At 44.8% G+C, this 15,320-nt stretch overlaps 1 protein-coding gene across 1 annotated transcript in view; it reads left to right on the top strand.

The window, feature by feature from the left end:
• ASTN2 (astrotactin 2) overlaps positions 1–15,320 on the top strand; it is a 594,006-nt gene that overhangs the window by 98,734 nt on the left and 479,952 nt on the right. The window contains 1 exon segment of the mRNA XM_006026274.3: positions 1,253–1,440. Within this exon segment, the coding sequence (XP_006026336.1) occupies positions 1,255–1,440 (186 nt within the window). The 5' untranslated portion in view covers positions 1,253–1,254.

A 15,320-nucleotide genomic window follows, 5' to 3' on the forward strand; every position in this document is an offset into this window, starting at 1 on the left:
TATTTTGAGTCAATCTGGACTTTTTTCCTGGTGTTTTTGGCTTGGGTGCAAGTGGAAGAATCAGTTATTTGAACTGACTGATTGATAGGTGGCGATGGAGCTTTCAAGACCCCCCATTTAGTGGTATGCTGCGCATGCCAGGTAAAACTGAACAGAAGCTGAGGCGCAGTAGCTGTTGGCTCTGTTTTGTCACTGATTCTGTGTTTTTGGGCTTTGCTTTTGAATAGAAAGTGTCTGAAATTCCCAAACCCTTAATGATTTGTTTCTGGTGCCATAGGCATGTGGGGTGTCTTTGAGCGATTCGAAGAGGCAGTCCCAGCCCTGGGCTGTTTACGGTGGAAGTTAGAATAAAGTGAGGTTCAAGAGCTGGAAACTCTGACACTGAGGATGAGAGACTTAAAAAAAAAAAAATCGATTGCAAGGGCTAGGAGGATGGGCAATGCTTTGCAGCATCTTCCCTGCTTGCTGGGAGCTTGCATTCAGTTGTGCTGCCTCCTGCTGGTATTACTTTTGTGTATTTAGTTGCCATGCTGGGGCTGGGGCTATTTTCAGCACTGAACATAATTGCAGTGTCAGTAAGGTAGCAATGGAAAAGTGTTTGTTTTTTGTAATTGCCAGATGAGTGCATGTTGATCTCTGCTTTACTGGTTTCTACGTCAAACCAGGAGATGTCTTTGGCTCCTGTTTTGACTGACAGCAAAATCTCTGCTAGGATTGCATCTTTGATCCCTTTGAAATATTTGTTATGAGTTTACTGCATGGGGCACCTTGCCTCTTGGGGACAAAGTCCTCTTTCTTTCATTGCAAATCCTAGTTGTATGTGTGTGCACGCATGTGCACACGCACAAACACACATGCACTTTGTGTTGTCTTCTAGCTGCCTAAAAAGATTTGGTTTATGTTACTTAACCATATAGAAAAGATGGAGCTCTGCTTGGGCTTTCTGTTGCACTTCTCCTCCAAAGATCTCAAAACACTTAATAGCCAGTAATTAAGTGTACACAGTCCTTTGGGAAACAGGGACGGTACTTTCATTTTGTATGCGGGGGAAATGAGGGACAGAGGCAAATTGCCTTTCCTTGGGTCTCTCAGTAAGTCAAATGGAGTGACGAGGAGGGGACCAAGTTGTCTTGGCTCTTAGATCCTTGTTCAGTTCACTTGGAGGGCTGCACATGTCATGAGACTTGCAGTTGAGTGCAGTCCCTTTGTGAGCGCAGGAAGTTTAACTGCCGGGGTGTGTTTGTTGTTGCAGAGATGTCTGGGACTGTAGCTGACATTTCCTTGGTGCACTGGAAGCAGCAGTGGCTGGAGAACGGTACCCTTTATTTCCACGTCTCTATGAACAGTGCTGAGCAGCTGTCCCGGGTTACACCGCCCACCCTCCAAGAGCCTTCTGAGATAGTGGAGGAACAGATGCACATTCTTCACATCTCTGTCATGGTAAGTAAAATCTCCTTTTTCTGGTGAACCTACTGATTCTAGGGGCAAAAAGAACCAACTGGGAGGGAACTCCAGCTGGCAGCCAGATTGAAGTGAGAGGGTGGTGTTGATGGATGGTAAGCTGGTGAGTCTAAGATGGGTTTCCAGTTTGTAAATGTGTCTATCCCAAAAGCATGACAGCGCTTCTGATTATCATCCTTGTTGAGCCTCAGCACAGGAAGGAAGAGGATTGAATGTGGTTATGTTTAATGGTATTTTCTCCAAGGGAGGTCAGAAATGACTACACAGTCCGGTGGGTGACGAATTGGCTGGAGGGTCGCACCCAGAGAGTCGTGGTGGATGGGTCGGCTTCAACCTGGAAGGGTGTGGGCAGTGGGGTCCCTCAGGGCTCGGTCCTTGGACCGATACTCTTTAATGTCTTCATCAGCGACTTGGACGAGGGAGTGAAATGTACTCTGTCCAAGTTTGCAGATGACACAAAGCTATGGGGAAAAGTGGACACGCCGGAGGGCAGGGAACAGCTGCAAGCAGACCTGGACAGGTTAGACAAGTGGGCAGAAAACAACAGAATGCAGTTCAACAAGGAGAAATGCAAAGTGCTGCACCTAGGGAGGAAAAATGTCCAGCACACCTACAGCCTAGGGAATGACCTGCTGGGTGGCACAGAAGTGGAAAGGGATCTTGGAGTCCTAGTGGACTCCAAGATGAACATGAGTCGGCAGTGTGACGAAGCCATCAGAAAAGCCAATGGCACTTTATCGTGCATCAGCAGATGCATGACGAATAGGTCCAAGGAGGTGATACTTCCCCTCTATCGGGCGCTGGTCAGACCGCAGTTGGAGTACTGCGTGCAATTCTGGGTGCCGCAATTCAAGAGGGATGCGGATAACCTGGAGAGAGTCCAGAGAAGGGCCACTCGTATGGTTAAGGGCCTATAGACCAAGCCCTATGAGGAGAGACTAGAGAAACTGGACCTTTTCAGCCTGTGCAAGAGAAGGTTGAGAGGCGACCTTGTGGCTGCCTATAAGTTCATCACGGGGGCACAGAAGGGAATTGGAGAGGTTTTATTCACCAAGGCGCCCCCGGGGGTTACAAGAAATAATGGCCACAAGCTAGCAGAGAGCAGATTTAGATTGGACATTAGGAAGAACTTCTTCACAGTTCGAGTGGCCAAGGTCTGGAACGGGCTCCCAAGGGAGGTGGTGCTCTCCCCCCCTACCCTGGGGCTGCCTATGCAGGGGGTCAGACTCGATGATCTATTGAGGTCCCTTCCGGCCCTAACATCTGTGAATCTATGAACTAATGCCAAGAGAAAAGAGCATGGGAACCGGTGCTACCACTGCCTCTGTTTCACATGTACAATATATAGAAATCTCAGGTGCTGTCACTATAATAGTTCCTAGCAGATGTCTGACCCACATACACAGAGATTAATGTTAATGTCTTAGTATTTTTTAAGATGATTTCTACCCATTAGAGTGTTAACTATGGACAAAACTTTTATTTTGTTCTATGAGAAACAAAAATATGATCTTGCAGTGTTCTTCAAATTCATCTCTTGTCCTCTGTATTCTTTCAATCTATTCATTTAAGTTACTGATATGTCCCTCCTTACACTGAGCAGTTCACAACCTATAGTGTGGTTAAACTCACAGCACCCTGTGATGTGGGGAGATTGCTGTTATTCTGTTCAGAGATGAAGAACTGAGTCACAAAGAGACAGTGGGTGCATCTATACATGTGCTTTACTCAAGAATTGACTAATTGGCTCCGCAGTAAAGCATCACAGTCTACACATGCACTGTTATTAAGGAGCAGTAAACTAATTCACTCTACTGTAGGACAGTATTGTTGGGGACAGTACTATCCTACAGTGGAGTAATTTACTCTGCCAAAAGGCACATGTAGACAGTGACAAGGGCTGGCTGGGGCACAAGGGTTGTAAATTAGGAGGGCTGTTTGCCACTTAGCCCTGCATTTTAGCACTCTTATGCCCCAACAAGCCCCTCTGCCACACAATGCCACCACCCAGAGCCTGGAGCTGACCCCTTGGGCTTCCTGCCAGCCCTGGGCTACTCCACCCTAGCTCAAACTGCTGTGGTCCCGGGTGCATATGCAGATACTGCACCCGGGAGCAGCTGACTCCACAAACTGTGCCAGAATTTACCATGTCACCTTAATGGCATGTGCAGATGCACCCATTGCGACTTAACTGCCCAAATAAAGTCTGGGATAGAGGTAGGAATCGAACTGCACTGAAAAGAAATCCTAGATCATCTCAAACTTCACACGAAGATGAAGTATGTGAAAAACAGAAACCCCAGAAGAGTATTACCATTGTAGTTTTGCCTGCCTCTGCTTTTTAGACCAACATGGCAACCACCTATATCCACTGCAGTTAGGGCATTCACTTGGAACGTGCAGAGAGCCAGATACTTGGATTGATTTGGGCAGCCCACCGAGAGAGACTTACTCCTGAAAGGTCCGCCATGTCTGTTGAAACTGTTTCATTTTTCATAAATAATGTAATAGTAATTATTTACTAATTATTAATAATAAAATATTCATTGCATCTCAGAGAGAGAGTGCATGTCTAAGGGTTGGTAGATAAAGTCATCACCTAACATGCAGAGTTATCTTTGGTTTAACTAGAAGTGGCATCCTTGATATGAGAAACCTTCTTATTCAAATTGAGGCTTTTTTTTTTTTTTTGCAAATACTTTCAGTTGTGATAAATCGGCATTTTCAGATGGAAAACTGTTTAATAAAAAAAGTCCATCAGCTCTCCTACTTCATGCTTCTCATAATAGAAGAAAAAGCTTAGTTAATAGAAGTGGAAGGCAATATGCCCTGCCCATCATGGGTAAATTTTATTGCTACAGTCTTGTGGTATTCCGGGAAAAAAAATTAAGCATTTACGTGGGCATTGAGAACATTTACAGCCAGATTAAATGGCCAAATTTCCTAGGAGGAGTATGAATACTTGTGGTTTAGGGCATATACCAACTACAGACCAGCGAAGGAGACAGTAAGAAATGCCCTTATGCACAACTTGTGCCATGCTTTCACCTTCCTCCAAAGTGGCTGAATTGTAATCATTGTGGAAGGTCGGAGGCTGAAGTGGAGGGGGGAACACAGGTCTGATCCTGACGTGTCTCTGTGTGGAATAGCTTATAGGGTCTGTGAAAAGTTGTGTGCAAACTGTCTCAGCAAGTTGGGAGCTTCATTACAAATTTGCAATTCTTCCCTGTTGTCTGTTGAAATCATTCATTTTAAGTGAATTTAGGCCCAATTTTGAGCTAACAAAGGCAGGGTTGGCAGTTTTGGTCTCAGAATTAGGTGTAAATCCTGGTTTTACAATTAGGTAAGACTGGTTTTAATTGAGCTTTTTCATCTGAGTGTCTGGGTTTGTTTAGTTAGCCTTTGGCATGCCTCCCCTGGTTTACCCTAAGCCTATATCTCTGAAACAACCTGACATACATGTTGTATCTCTCCTACTTCTCCCAGAGATGTTGTGTTGCTTTACTGTCCCATGCTCTGTCTTCTGTGTCATCCAGTCATTTGCTCCATGTGGGACAAGCTAAAACATTACGCCCAACCTGATGTACTTGGTAACTGGTAACCTTCTGTCTCCCGTGCATGGCTCCGTAACTTATGCTACCTTGTTCCTGCAGCTGAAATGGCGGTGTCCTTCTTACCTCTTCAGGGTTCTTCTACATCCTTTCTGCCCTCATTTCACTCTGGGCCACAGAGCCCAGTTTTCCCTGTCCTGTAATATAACTGAACATACGGATGCAATTTACTTGTGAGCTTTCTGTATTTTCTGACTTGGGGACTGGAGTCTTCTGGTGAAATTTCAGTGGATGAGCATATTATTGCAACCTAAAACTCTACCGTAGGAAAACTTTATTTTGAACATGTGTCCTTGGTAAAGTCTGTGCATGGCTTTCTAGTAACCTGTTCTCTCCCTCTAAAGCTGAAGTGTTCATTGCATTGGGACAGCAGCATAAAGGATAGGTTCCAGAGGCTGGGTCAGTGGCAACTAGGAGTTTCAGGTTTGGCACGTTCTGGGTGTAACAGGTGTGAGGTATGGGGTAAAACTGGTGCTCAACGTTCAAACTTCAAGCACTGCAGTGCGGAACTGAAGTAAGAAAGCAAGGGGAACTTCTGTAATGCTGCAGTGCAGATCTGAGCTGGGGAATGGCGTACGTTGCGAGGGAGGGCGCAAGGATGAAGAGCAAATGAGCTGCAGAAATGATTGAATCATACCTCAAATTAACCACTCTTGGCATCTTTCACATTTAATTTTGCCTTTATACTTCCATTAGATTCTTCTGGTGCTCATGCGGGTGCGGGGAGAGGGTGGATTTGAAAAAAATATTTTGTTAATGCAGTGAAACAGTGGGGAATGCTTTTATTCTCCAAGTTGAGCTAATTGTGTTCAGTGTTTACAGTGGGCTACTTCCTTGCAGGGTTTGGGTGGAGGGAAGATCCAGTTCAGTTCTGAGAACTGGCAGTAATGGGGAAGAGGAAGATATACTCAACAAGAAGAAATGAGCATGAAACAGTGCCTGTAAGGTTACAAATGGTTGCAGGGGATGGATTTGGCAGTATGTGGTATTTTAATGCATTGGAGTCATTGTTGTAAAAGCCATGGATACAGTGCAACAATTACCTGATTCAAACTTCTAGCAACAGTCCCCAGCTCAAGGGCATCTTTAATAGCAAAATAATACTTGTTTTTTTCCCCCTCACTGTTTTTTCCCTAATCTCTCCCCAATGAGACATAACATTAATTACCGCAGTTAAAGGGAATTCAGTCTCCATTACTGTCTGCCACCCCTTTTGTCTTGGCTTGAGCATCTGAAATTTGTCTCCCAAATAAAAAGAAAGAGAGGGAAAAATGCTAATGCAGGATTTTATTTATTTACTTTTTTTTGCGCAGTGTCAAGTAGAAAGGAATCAATATTTTTGTCATTACGCCTGTTGTGTTTTTTTTTTCCATAATCTTAGCTGTCATTTGGGTTTAATTGTGTTGTTTCCTCTTGTGTGGAAGTAAATCTTATCTGTTTTGGATTAAAATTCAATGAAGGTCACAGCAGCTCGAAAACTTACCAGGCTGCAGCAATTAATGTTCATTTGGCTTTGATAAATTGGAATGTTCCCCACAATAGGACTGGAGTGGATTTCAGAAGCAATAATTCTGCCATTAACTCAATGATTCCCTGCATGATAGAGCATCTTGTCACTACTCTGTTTTGTCATCTGTCACTTCAAGGATCTGGGCATATGCCTGATATGATTTATCATGATTATTCGGGCTGTTTGTGTCAAAACAGTTAAAACCACTAATTAGTCTTGCCCTGTAAAGTGCTGAATTAAACAAAACACGAGAGAGATCCCACCCCCCCAAATCTTGTTCTCTTCATTTGCTGTTCTGGGTCATTATCAGTCCAGGCCAAAGGCTATCTTTAATCGTGCCTTACTTTGAAGGAGGGGACCCCAGTGTGGGTGGGAGAAGGGTCAGCAGGAGCCAACGAAAGGAGGATAGTTAACCACTGATTTCTAATTATTTTTGGTTTTCAGTCCTTCGCCCAATGATTCTGTCTATGTATGGTATGTATATGGACCCTCATTACTATAGTGTCTGAGGCCCTTGCTATCTTTAATGGGCTTATCCTCACAACAGTGTGATGTAGGGCCATGCTTTTTACTCCCCTCTTACAGAGGAGAAGTGAGACACAGGAACTAAATGACTTGCCTCAGGCCAGGCACACAGGGCGTCGCAATAGAGCAAAGGTTTGAACCCTCTCAGGTCATGGCAGATGGCCCTAAGATTATGCTATGTTGCTTCCATTTTGTACACTAATTACCATGCAGGCAGATCCCATTGCTAAAACCAGCACTGGCCCACAAATTAGGTGGCTTCAGGGTCTTTGATTTGGAAGGCAAAGACCTTTTCAAAAGGAAGGTTGTTTCAATTATTATCTGACCAGGGCAAGCTCATGAGGAATGTTTTGAAGCCAAACTCAACAGGCAGGATTCCTTTCTCTCTGTTTCGGTAGGGCCTGGAGCTCTTAAGCGAAGCCAAGAAGTGTGTTCTAGAGTAATACGGTAGATTCCCTCTCCTAAATGAAGGGAAACAAAGAAAAATCTTCCCTATGAAGAAGGGGGAAGGAAGTCAAGACTGAAATCAGCCTTAGTCAAATCCATAACCACTGAAGAGCACACACTAACTGCTGAAGCTTCCTTAGCCTAACAAAGGGTTTTTGAACCCGAAAGCTTGCTTAATAACTATTCTCCAACCATTTGGGTTGGTCTAATAAAAGATATCAAATTCACCCAAGGAACCTTGTCTGCCTCTGAAGCCAAAGCATGCATTTTTTGAGACGTGCTCGTTGGGTTCAGAGTTCAAAGGGTCCTTGCGGACGTGAGACAGGTGAGGAATGCACCCAGGTGTGCAGCTCCTGGGAAGGAATGTGTTCCAGGTAAACACCACCTGCACTTGTTTCGACTCAGCTCGCTGTCTGGGACCTGGGGGTAAATCCCCTCCAGCAAATTGGGCTGGCAAAGATCATGGGGTAAAACACCGGTGAGGCAGCAGGCCTCTTTAAGTTAACAGGGGGAACTTTAGTAATGTTCTGGGAGCTGGATTCTGTTCTTGCCTCTGCCCACGTAATCGAGCAGGTCCATTAAAGTCAATGGCATTATGCAGGTGTATACAAGATCAGAAGCTGGCACTGTGAGTGTGTGCAGGTATGCATTTGCATAGGCAAATTGCCCATTGACTCCTCTGGATTCATTGCAGGGATGAGCTAAGCTCTTCAGAGAAATGTAGCAAACAAATGCTTCGTTTCATCTCTCTTTTAGGGAGTACTAGAGTGTCTGGAATAAAAAGCAAACGAGCCTCCTAAGATGCTTTCTCTGTCTACACTCTCCTGGCTGTCAATAGCATTAGCCAGTTAGCTGCTGGATTCGAGTTCTCCCAGCAGAGTTTCCAGCTCTTATTTATACCAGTTACTTTTTTTATTACATTCTTACGTGTCCTGATGTTTCCCTAATGATCAGTCATTGGGGCTGTGTTCTGTCAGCTTCTGAGATGGACATAAAGTGCACTCTTAAACACTTCACTCTGATTTAGCATCCTGTTTCTGCCTGTTTTGAAGTGTAGTCTGGGGATAGATCTAGTGGGCCTGATTCTCTGCACCCACATACCAGTTTTACTGGTTAGCCCAGTGCATGGTGATGGTCACACCTCACTGCCTTGTGTCTGTGGTCCCGGGGTTTATTCCTACAACAGCACAAGCGTGTGCTTAAACAGGGGGAGGGTTTTCAAAGGCGAAGTTCCTTCCTTTCAGGCCCTGTTCCTTCCAGCAATCACAACTCTCCCTGACAGGTGCATTCATCTGCTGCTTCACCTATATACTGTATTGCAACATGTTTTCATCCACTACTGCATGCATTTTCTGGAGCAGCATAGCTCTCCATAGGCTCTTGGCTTTGAGTTTTGCTGTAAAAAGTATGTGACATGGCTTCATGTCTATCCTCTTGACACTGTACAACAGTGCTAGGATTTATTTTTTCAAAAATGTTTCCCCAAGTGCCTGTGCTTTGTAGTCTGTAGCACAGAGGGAACCCCTTGGCTTTTGCACGTTTCCTCTAAGGTCTGTTGTAACTACAGTTTTGTCTAGGTATAACTTCTACTTAGGTTATGAGATTTTAGTAATATAGCTATGCCAGTACAATCCCTGGAATGGATGCTTTTACGTGCCAGTAGGGCAGTGGTTCCCAACATGATGCCCGCAGGCACCATGGCGCCCCCCAAGGTTTATTCAGGTGCCCGCACACATTTTCATAATCAGTAAAAGTCATTATTCCAGCAAAAAATGCTGCCAATTGAACTCAGAACAGCAACACTTCAAAAAAATTTTCACAGGCTGTACGCAACGGCCGCCAAAATGAGACTGAGTCAGTCTGACTGACGCAGTGACGGAGTGGTGCTTACTACTCCCTCCCCAAACGATACTATACACATGCGCATATCCATGAGTTTAATATTCCTATTGGCACCTGCTGCTTTTTCTTTTAAATTCAAATGTGCCCTTGGGCACATAAACATTGGGAACCCCTGCAGTAGCGAATATTCTCCTTTCCAGAAGTGATTAAGGTACCTTTTTATATAAGCATATTTTTACCTGTGCACCTGGGCCTGAGCAGGGGGGGAGGGGGGGGGTGTTACCACTTTAATCATACTGTTCAGAGTTGCAGAGGAATGACTTTCTGTATGTAGGCAGGCGCTGAGTAAAGGGAATCTGGTCAGGATCCAATAAGTCATGCTTTTCCTGGACTTGATGCCAGTCCGGTAGTACAGAGCAAGTGCTGGGATTCATTCTCTGTAAAGTCTCAAACTAAGTTGCACCTCAGCATCTAGGATCCTTCACAGTTAATATGCTCATCTTCTTGGCATGAACCTGGGAAGCTTCCCTTCATAGGCCTCTACATTTATTCCCCTGCTCTGAGCATGTTGAGGGGCTCTCAGTGGAGTTGCCATTCTCCCAATCATGGAATTCAAAGCTTGATCTCCTTGGAGTCTCCCCAGGGTCTCCTTGGCTATAGTGTGGGAAGGGTCTAATGCAGGAGTGGGCAAAGTCTGGTCTGCGGGCTAGATTGGGCCCAGGGCAGACTCCATTTCCCAGCAGCTTCTGGCTGCCACTGCCTGCCCCAACACCGCTGCCTGGGCATCCCAGTCTGTCTGTTCCTACCCACTGCCAGGGATGGGACCCACACGGGCAGAGCGCGCAGCCAGGCGGCTGGTAGGAGGCTGCAGCCAGAGTGAGATGAGTGGGTGGGTCTGGGGAGTCCCTGGGATCTGCGGGGAGGGCAGAGGTGCAATCTGCTGCTCATATACCCTGCAATGAGCAGGGGTATCCAGGCAATGGATTTTGCCCTGGCTCCTGCCCCATGCTGTCACCACATCAAGATCCCTGCACTGGCAGCTCCTCACCCAGCTCATGCTGCTCCAGGCAGGCCTCCATGGAGACCCCAGGAATGGCGTGGGCAGGGGCTGCTCTGAAATGAAGTGTGGCTGCTATCCAGATTTGCCATTTTGCACCCCCCACCGCCCCCCAGGTCTAACGGATGCAAGGTAGTGCTCTCTTTTGGGGGAATGTGTGCTTTTGCTCCGCTGCTACCTCCCTCCTTCTCTCCCTCTTGGTGGCAACATCTGACACCGTCAGCTTCCTCTATTGGAAAAGTGGTGTAATATGAATAATGAGGTAATGAAGAAGGCACAACATCTGTGTCATCATTTCTGCACCAGGAGGTCAACTAGATTCATAAAACATGCACTTCCAGCTTGTGAGATGTTTAGGAATTAATTAGGACAAGGAGGGAATTGCTGCTGCAGCAGATTTCCTTCTCTGAGATGTGTAAAAACTAAACTGATTTCAAATGAGATTCATTATTTAAATAAATGGAAACCCACTTCCGCGCCATCCCCACGTGGCAATGGTGGCCCTGCTCCCAGTTAGTGAGCATGGGGGAAGGAGCTTTTAGCTCAACTTCCAGATGGGCTGCGCATCCACAAATCCCACTGAAGTCTATGGGAACTTCAGGTGCTTGGCACAATTGAAAATCAAGCCATTAGTACTTACCCCACAATGGCAGACCATTAGCATCCTCATCTAGGCAGTGGTTGAGCAGGCATTTAAGTTCATCTCCTCAACCGCTTTGCTGAGCGAAGGCCCAGAGGAGAATGCTAATGGGATCTTGCTCCAGAATGGGTACTAATGACTCAATTGCCAACAACACTGAGTGCCTGTAGCTTTTGTTGACTTCAGTAGGGCTGGCAGGAGCTCAGCGTGTCTGATGTTGGGATGTATGAGATCTTCTTTCTCTCCCTCTTGAGCAGAAGAACACTTAAGTATCTTGATACCAAACAGACTGAAGCACTTGCTTAAAGTTGCACACACACACTTCAGTACTGTGCTGCAGGACAGGGCTGCTGAATCAGGACCCTGGTTGAGACCTCTGCTTGCATGGATTCATGCAAGATCCTTTTCTTGAGGGTCTTGCACCTTGACCTATGCATAGAGAAAGAAATCCAGTGCTGGATTTTTTTCTTGTGAATAAAATGCGCTTATGGGTCCCCGCTCCACTGGATTCTACCGAGGACTTCATGAGATTGGTCACAGGGAAATAAAAAGAAATAACTGGCTCATTCCACAGACCTGAGGAGGGAATGAAGTTGTGCTGTGGAGAGGAAAGAGCAGATGAAATCTTAATTCGGCACCATGGTTGAGTGAAGCAAGCAGTCAGTTTCCCAGTCTCATCCCAGCAGCGCTGTCAGTAGCATCCGCTCACGTTCTTGTGTCAGGAATGTTCTCGATTTCAGTTTCATTTCCATTATGTTCCATTAACCAACTTCTGAGTTGGAGGAAGAAACATCTTTCTCTTTCCTATCCTTTTATAAAGACAGCATAAAACCAGTGTTAAGTATAATTAAAGATTTGCTTTTGCATTTAGGGAATTCATTTTTTTGATTTGTCTTTAAAGTGTCATTCTTGTGACAAAGACACCTGTTATGCTAATAGCTTTGCACCAGTCTCTCAATACAGGCCTTGATGTTTTCTATCTTAGTTACTGCGAATACATTAAACACTTCGCAGCATTCTAGTCTAGCAAGTTTGTTCTATGTTAAAATATGTAACTGGAGTGCTCAATTTGCATCTTTGATACAGCAGGGGTGAATAAATGTAGTCCATCCAACCAGGGTGTACCTGGACTGGGCAGTGAACCAACTTTCTCAAAGCGTCCCTAGAACAACCCAAGCTAGTAGCCCAAGGGAAGACCAGCTGTGTGAAGCATTCATATGAGGCTTACTTTTTTGCAGAGAAGAGCAAATGTGCAAAATGCCTTTCCAGCAACAGAAACTCCCAGTTTAAGTACATTGAAAAGAGACAGGCACTTGGAGAAAAATGTTGTTACAGATTAACTCCTGAAGCAGATGGAGGGATGAGTGAGAGAGAGCTGAAGTTGGAGTCGGGGAGGAGCAGATATTTGAGGACTGGAAGCAGGATTTTGGCAGAGGCTCAGGTGAGCATCAGATTGCTGGTGGTTCCTGAGAGTATTGGAGGGAGGAGTCACAATGGACACTCATTAGGAGTACCTTTCCCCTTGTAGTGCAGAGCTCCTGAGAGCTGCGAGCATGAAGGCTGCATTTTTACATGACTCTCCTTTTAGGTTAGGAATGAAATGTTGTGTTTCAAACTCTAATCTTGTGCATCTCACTCGTTGCTGTGGGTGGGGCGGAGGGTGGAAATCATGAACCTACAATTCTGGGCACAGTTGTTTGTATCTTGGGATGCTTATGCTCAACTCCTCCTCTGCATCTCTCCTCTGTACACAAGGAAGCTGAGGGAAAAGCATTCATTTTTGTGTTTTTCCGTGTTACCAAAGCTGTGGGGGAGTGGTTAGAATATCCTTGTCCAGCGCAGAAGGGTTGTTTCTGTCCCTAGCCAGTCCTGCTGATTTGCAGGTGTCAAATAAAGCAATTCTGTGCAGAAGCCTGGCACTAATCTTTTATTATGTCTGAGTCTAAACCACCCTGAGTTTTGGATAGATTCCTTTGAAATATTGAAGTAAAGGCAGAAATATTGTCTACTGGTCTAGACCTAATCATTTTAAACTGCCAGCCTCAAAACTACTTGAGATGTTCTATATAATAATCCAAAAGTAATACCAAACTCTTTTGTAAATGGAGAACTAGCCACCCAAATAAAATTTTGGCCAAAGGGGTGGTGGGGAGGGAACAACACCAACAAAAAGTAGGCTCTAGAAAGGAAAAAGTGATTGAAAGATCATGAAGTATTATTCCTTTGCATAGGCTGCCTTTGTGCAAAGTTCTGAATGAGTTTGAGTGTTGGCCAAAAAGATGGGGGAAATGCAGGCAAGAAGTGAATGCTTGCCAGATAATGGTCTGATCCCAAACTTATTCCAGTATCCGTTGCCTCCATCTAGTTCAGGGGTGGGCAAAATGCGGCCCGTGGGCCGGATGTGGCCTGCCAGGCCACTCTATCTGGCCCGCGGGGCCACTAAAAAGTTTAGAAAATTAATATTTAGCTGCCCCTGGCTTCCTGTCATGCGGCCCTCGATGGCTTGGCAAAACTCAGTAAACGGCCCTCCACCCAAAATAATTGCCCACCCCCGTCTAGTTCTCGCCCCATTGATTTGTTTGGTCCTGAAAATAGTGCATTTATAAAGGATTTGGCTTGGAAATGCTGTTGGGTTGAACCTGACTCTCAAAACAGCCTTTTGTAAAGTTTCCATGAAATTTTTATTTCAAGAATATTCTTGTGGAAACAAACACAAGGTTTGGTGAAAATAGCTCTGTGATGTTCTGCTTGTTTTGGTGGTTCCCAGAGCAAATGCATTCAGTTTCTCATGAGAAATGGTTTTCCTGTTTCTCCAAATCATGTCCCCAACTGGACTTGCACAGTCATTTTATTGCTAGCAGATGTGTTTAGTCTAAGTGACTGCAGCTTGGCAGTTGTGCTGATGAGGTGCAAGAAGGAACACAGTCCGATTCATCCTCTCTTAGCCATGTTGGCTCTGCAGTGCTAATGGAAGTAGAAAGCAGAGAAAATCTGTAATCTATCATGAACTCAGCAGTTGAATCTGGACATGCATGTGAAACAGATCTGTTTAGTAACAAAGTCTTTTTACATTGGCCCTGTCTGGATGGAGGACTACATATTTAAATGAATATACCTTTAAAACAACAAAACAAAGCAAACTTAGTTGGGATAGTTGTTTTTCTTTCTTTTTGAACTTGTCTTATATCAGTATAACTCAAGGTAAGATTAATTGATATAAGCAAGCTTACATTTTACTTGAGAGACCGGGCAGGATTTTGCATTAGGACTGTGCAAATGATCGTTTTTTTTTTTTCCATTTTGTTGGCCAAACCAAAAAATTGGAATATGTTTTCATTTCCCAGTGGAATGAAGTACTTTATTGGATCTAAAAATGTTTAATTATCTTGTTTGCTAATTCTTTGTAATTAACATAAAGCTGACTTTTGAAACAGAACGTCCTGAAACCAGACCTGGCTGAGATGATTTGGGTTGACCGTTTGGGTTTTTTTGGTTGTTTGGGGGGGGGGGGGGGGGGGGGGGGGTTGTAAGCCAATAGTACAAAAGGGAACAGTGTGGCCAGCATCACATTTATCCACCTTTTACTCCCTGGCTTGAATGTCCAGTTGCCCATTGAGCGCTGTACTGAGTGGGGTAGCTCTTGGCACAGATCCAGAATAAGGTTCAAACTCATTCCCCTGGAGCTGCAGAGAGAGGCACCTTAACTGCTCTTCTTCCACACCCCTTGATAACATAGGTGAGCTCTAAAAAAAGGAGCAAACATGTGTATAACTAGATCTTGCTACTGTGGAAAGTCAGCAAAATTCCCATTGACTTAATTGGTACCAACATCAGGCTAAGCATGGCTATTTTTAAACCTGACGCTGTTTCCACTCCACCTTTCCTTCCCCTCCCCTTGCCTCCCAGGACAAAAAGAAACAAGCTCTATTTTAGCCTTCAAAGGTCTCTGTGAATTCGGAGGCACAGCCGTGCATTCGAGGCGTACCACAAAAAGAATAAAATAATTGCATTTATTTTAAAATCCAATTATCTTAAAGTCCCAGCATGTTTTTATTTATTTTTTAATGAGTAAAATGTTCCAAGTGGAAAAGATTTACCTCTAACTGTTGCAGCCTGGGCTTAGATGCCTCTTCCATAGCAAGGACTAAATCATTTCAGGGTCAGACTCGATTCTTTTAACTAGAAAGAAAGCTACAAGTATTGGCTTTCGGTCAGTGTCGGGAAAGA

The sequence above is a fragment of the Alligator sinensis genome, unplaced genomic scaffold (genome assembly GCF_000455745.1).
Source record: "Alligator sinensis unplaced genomic scaffold, ASM45574v1 scaffold519_1, whole genome shotgun sequence".
Taxonomy (NCBI): Eukaryota; Metazoa; Chordata; order Crocodylia; family Alligatoridae; genus Alligator; species Alligator sinensis.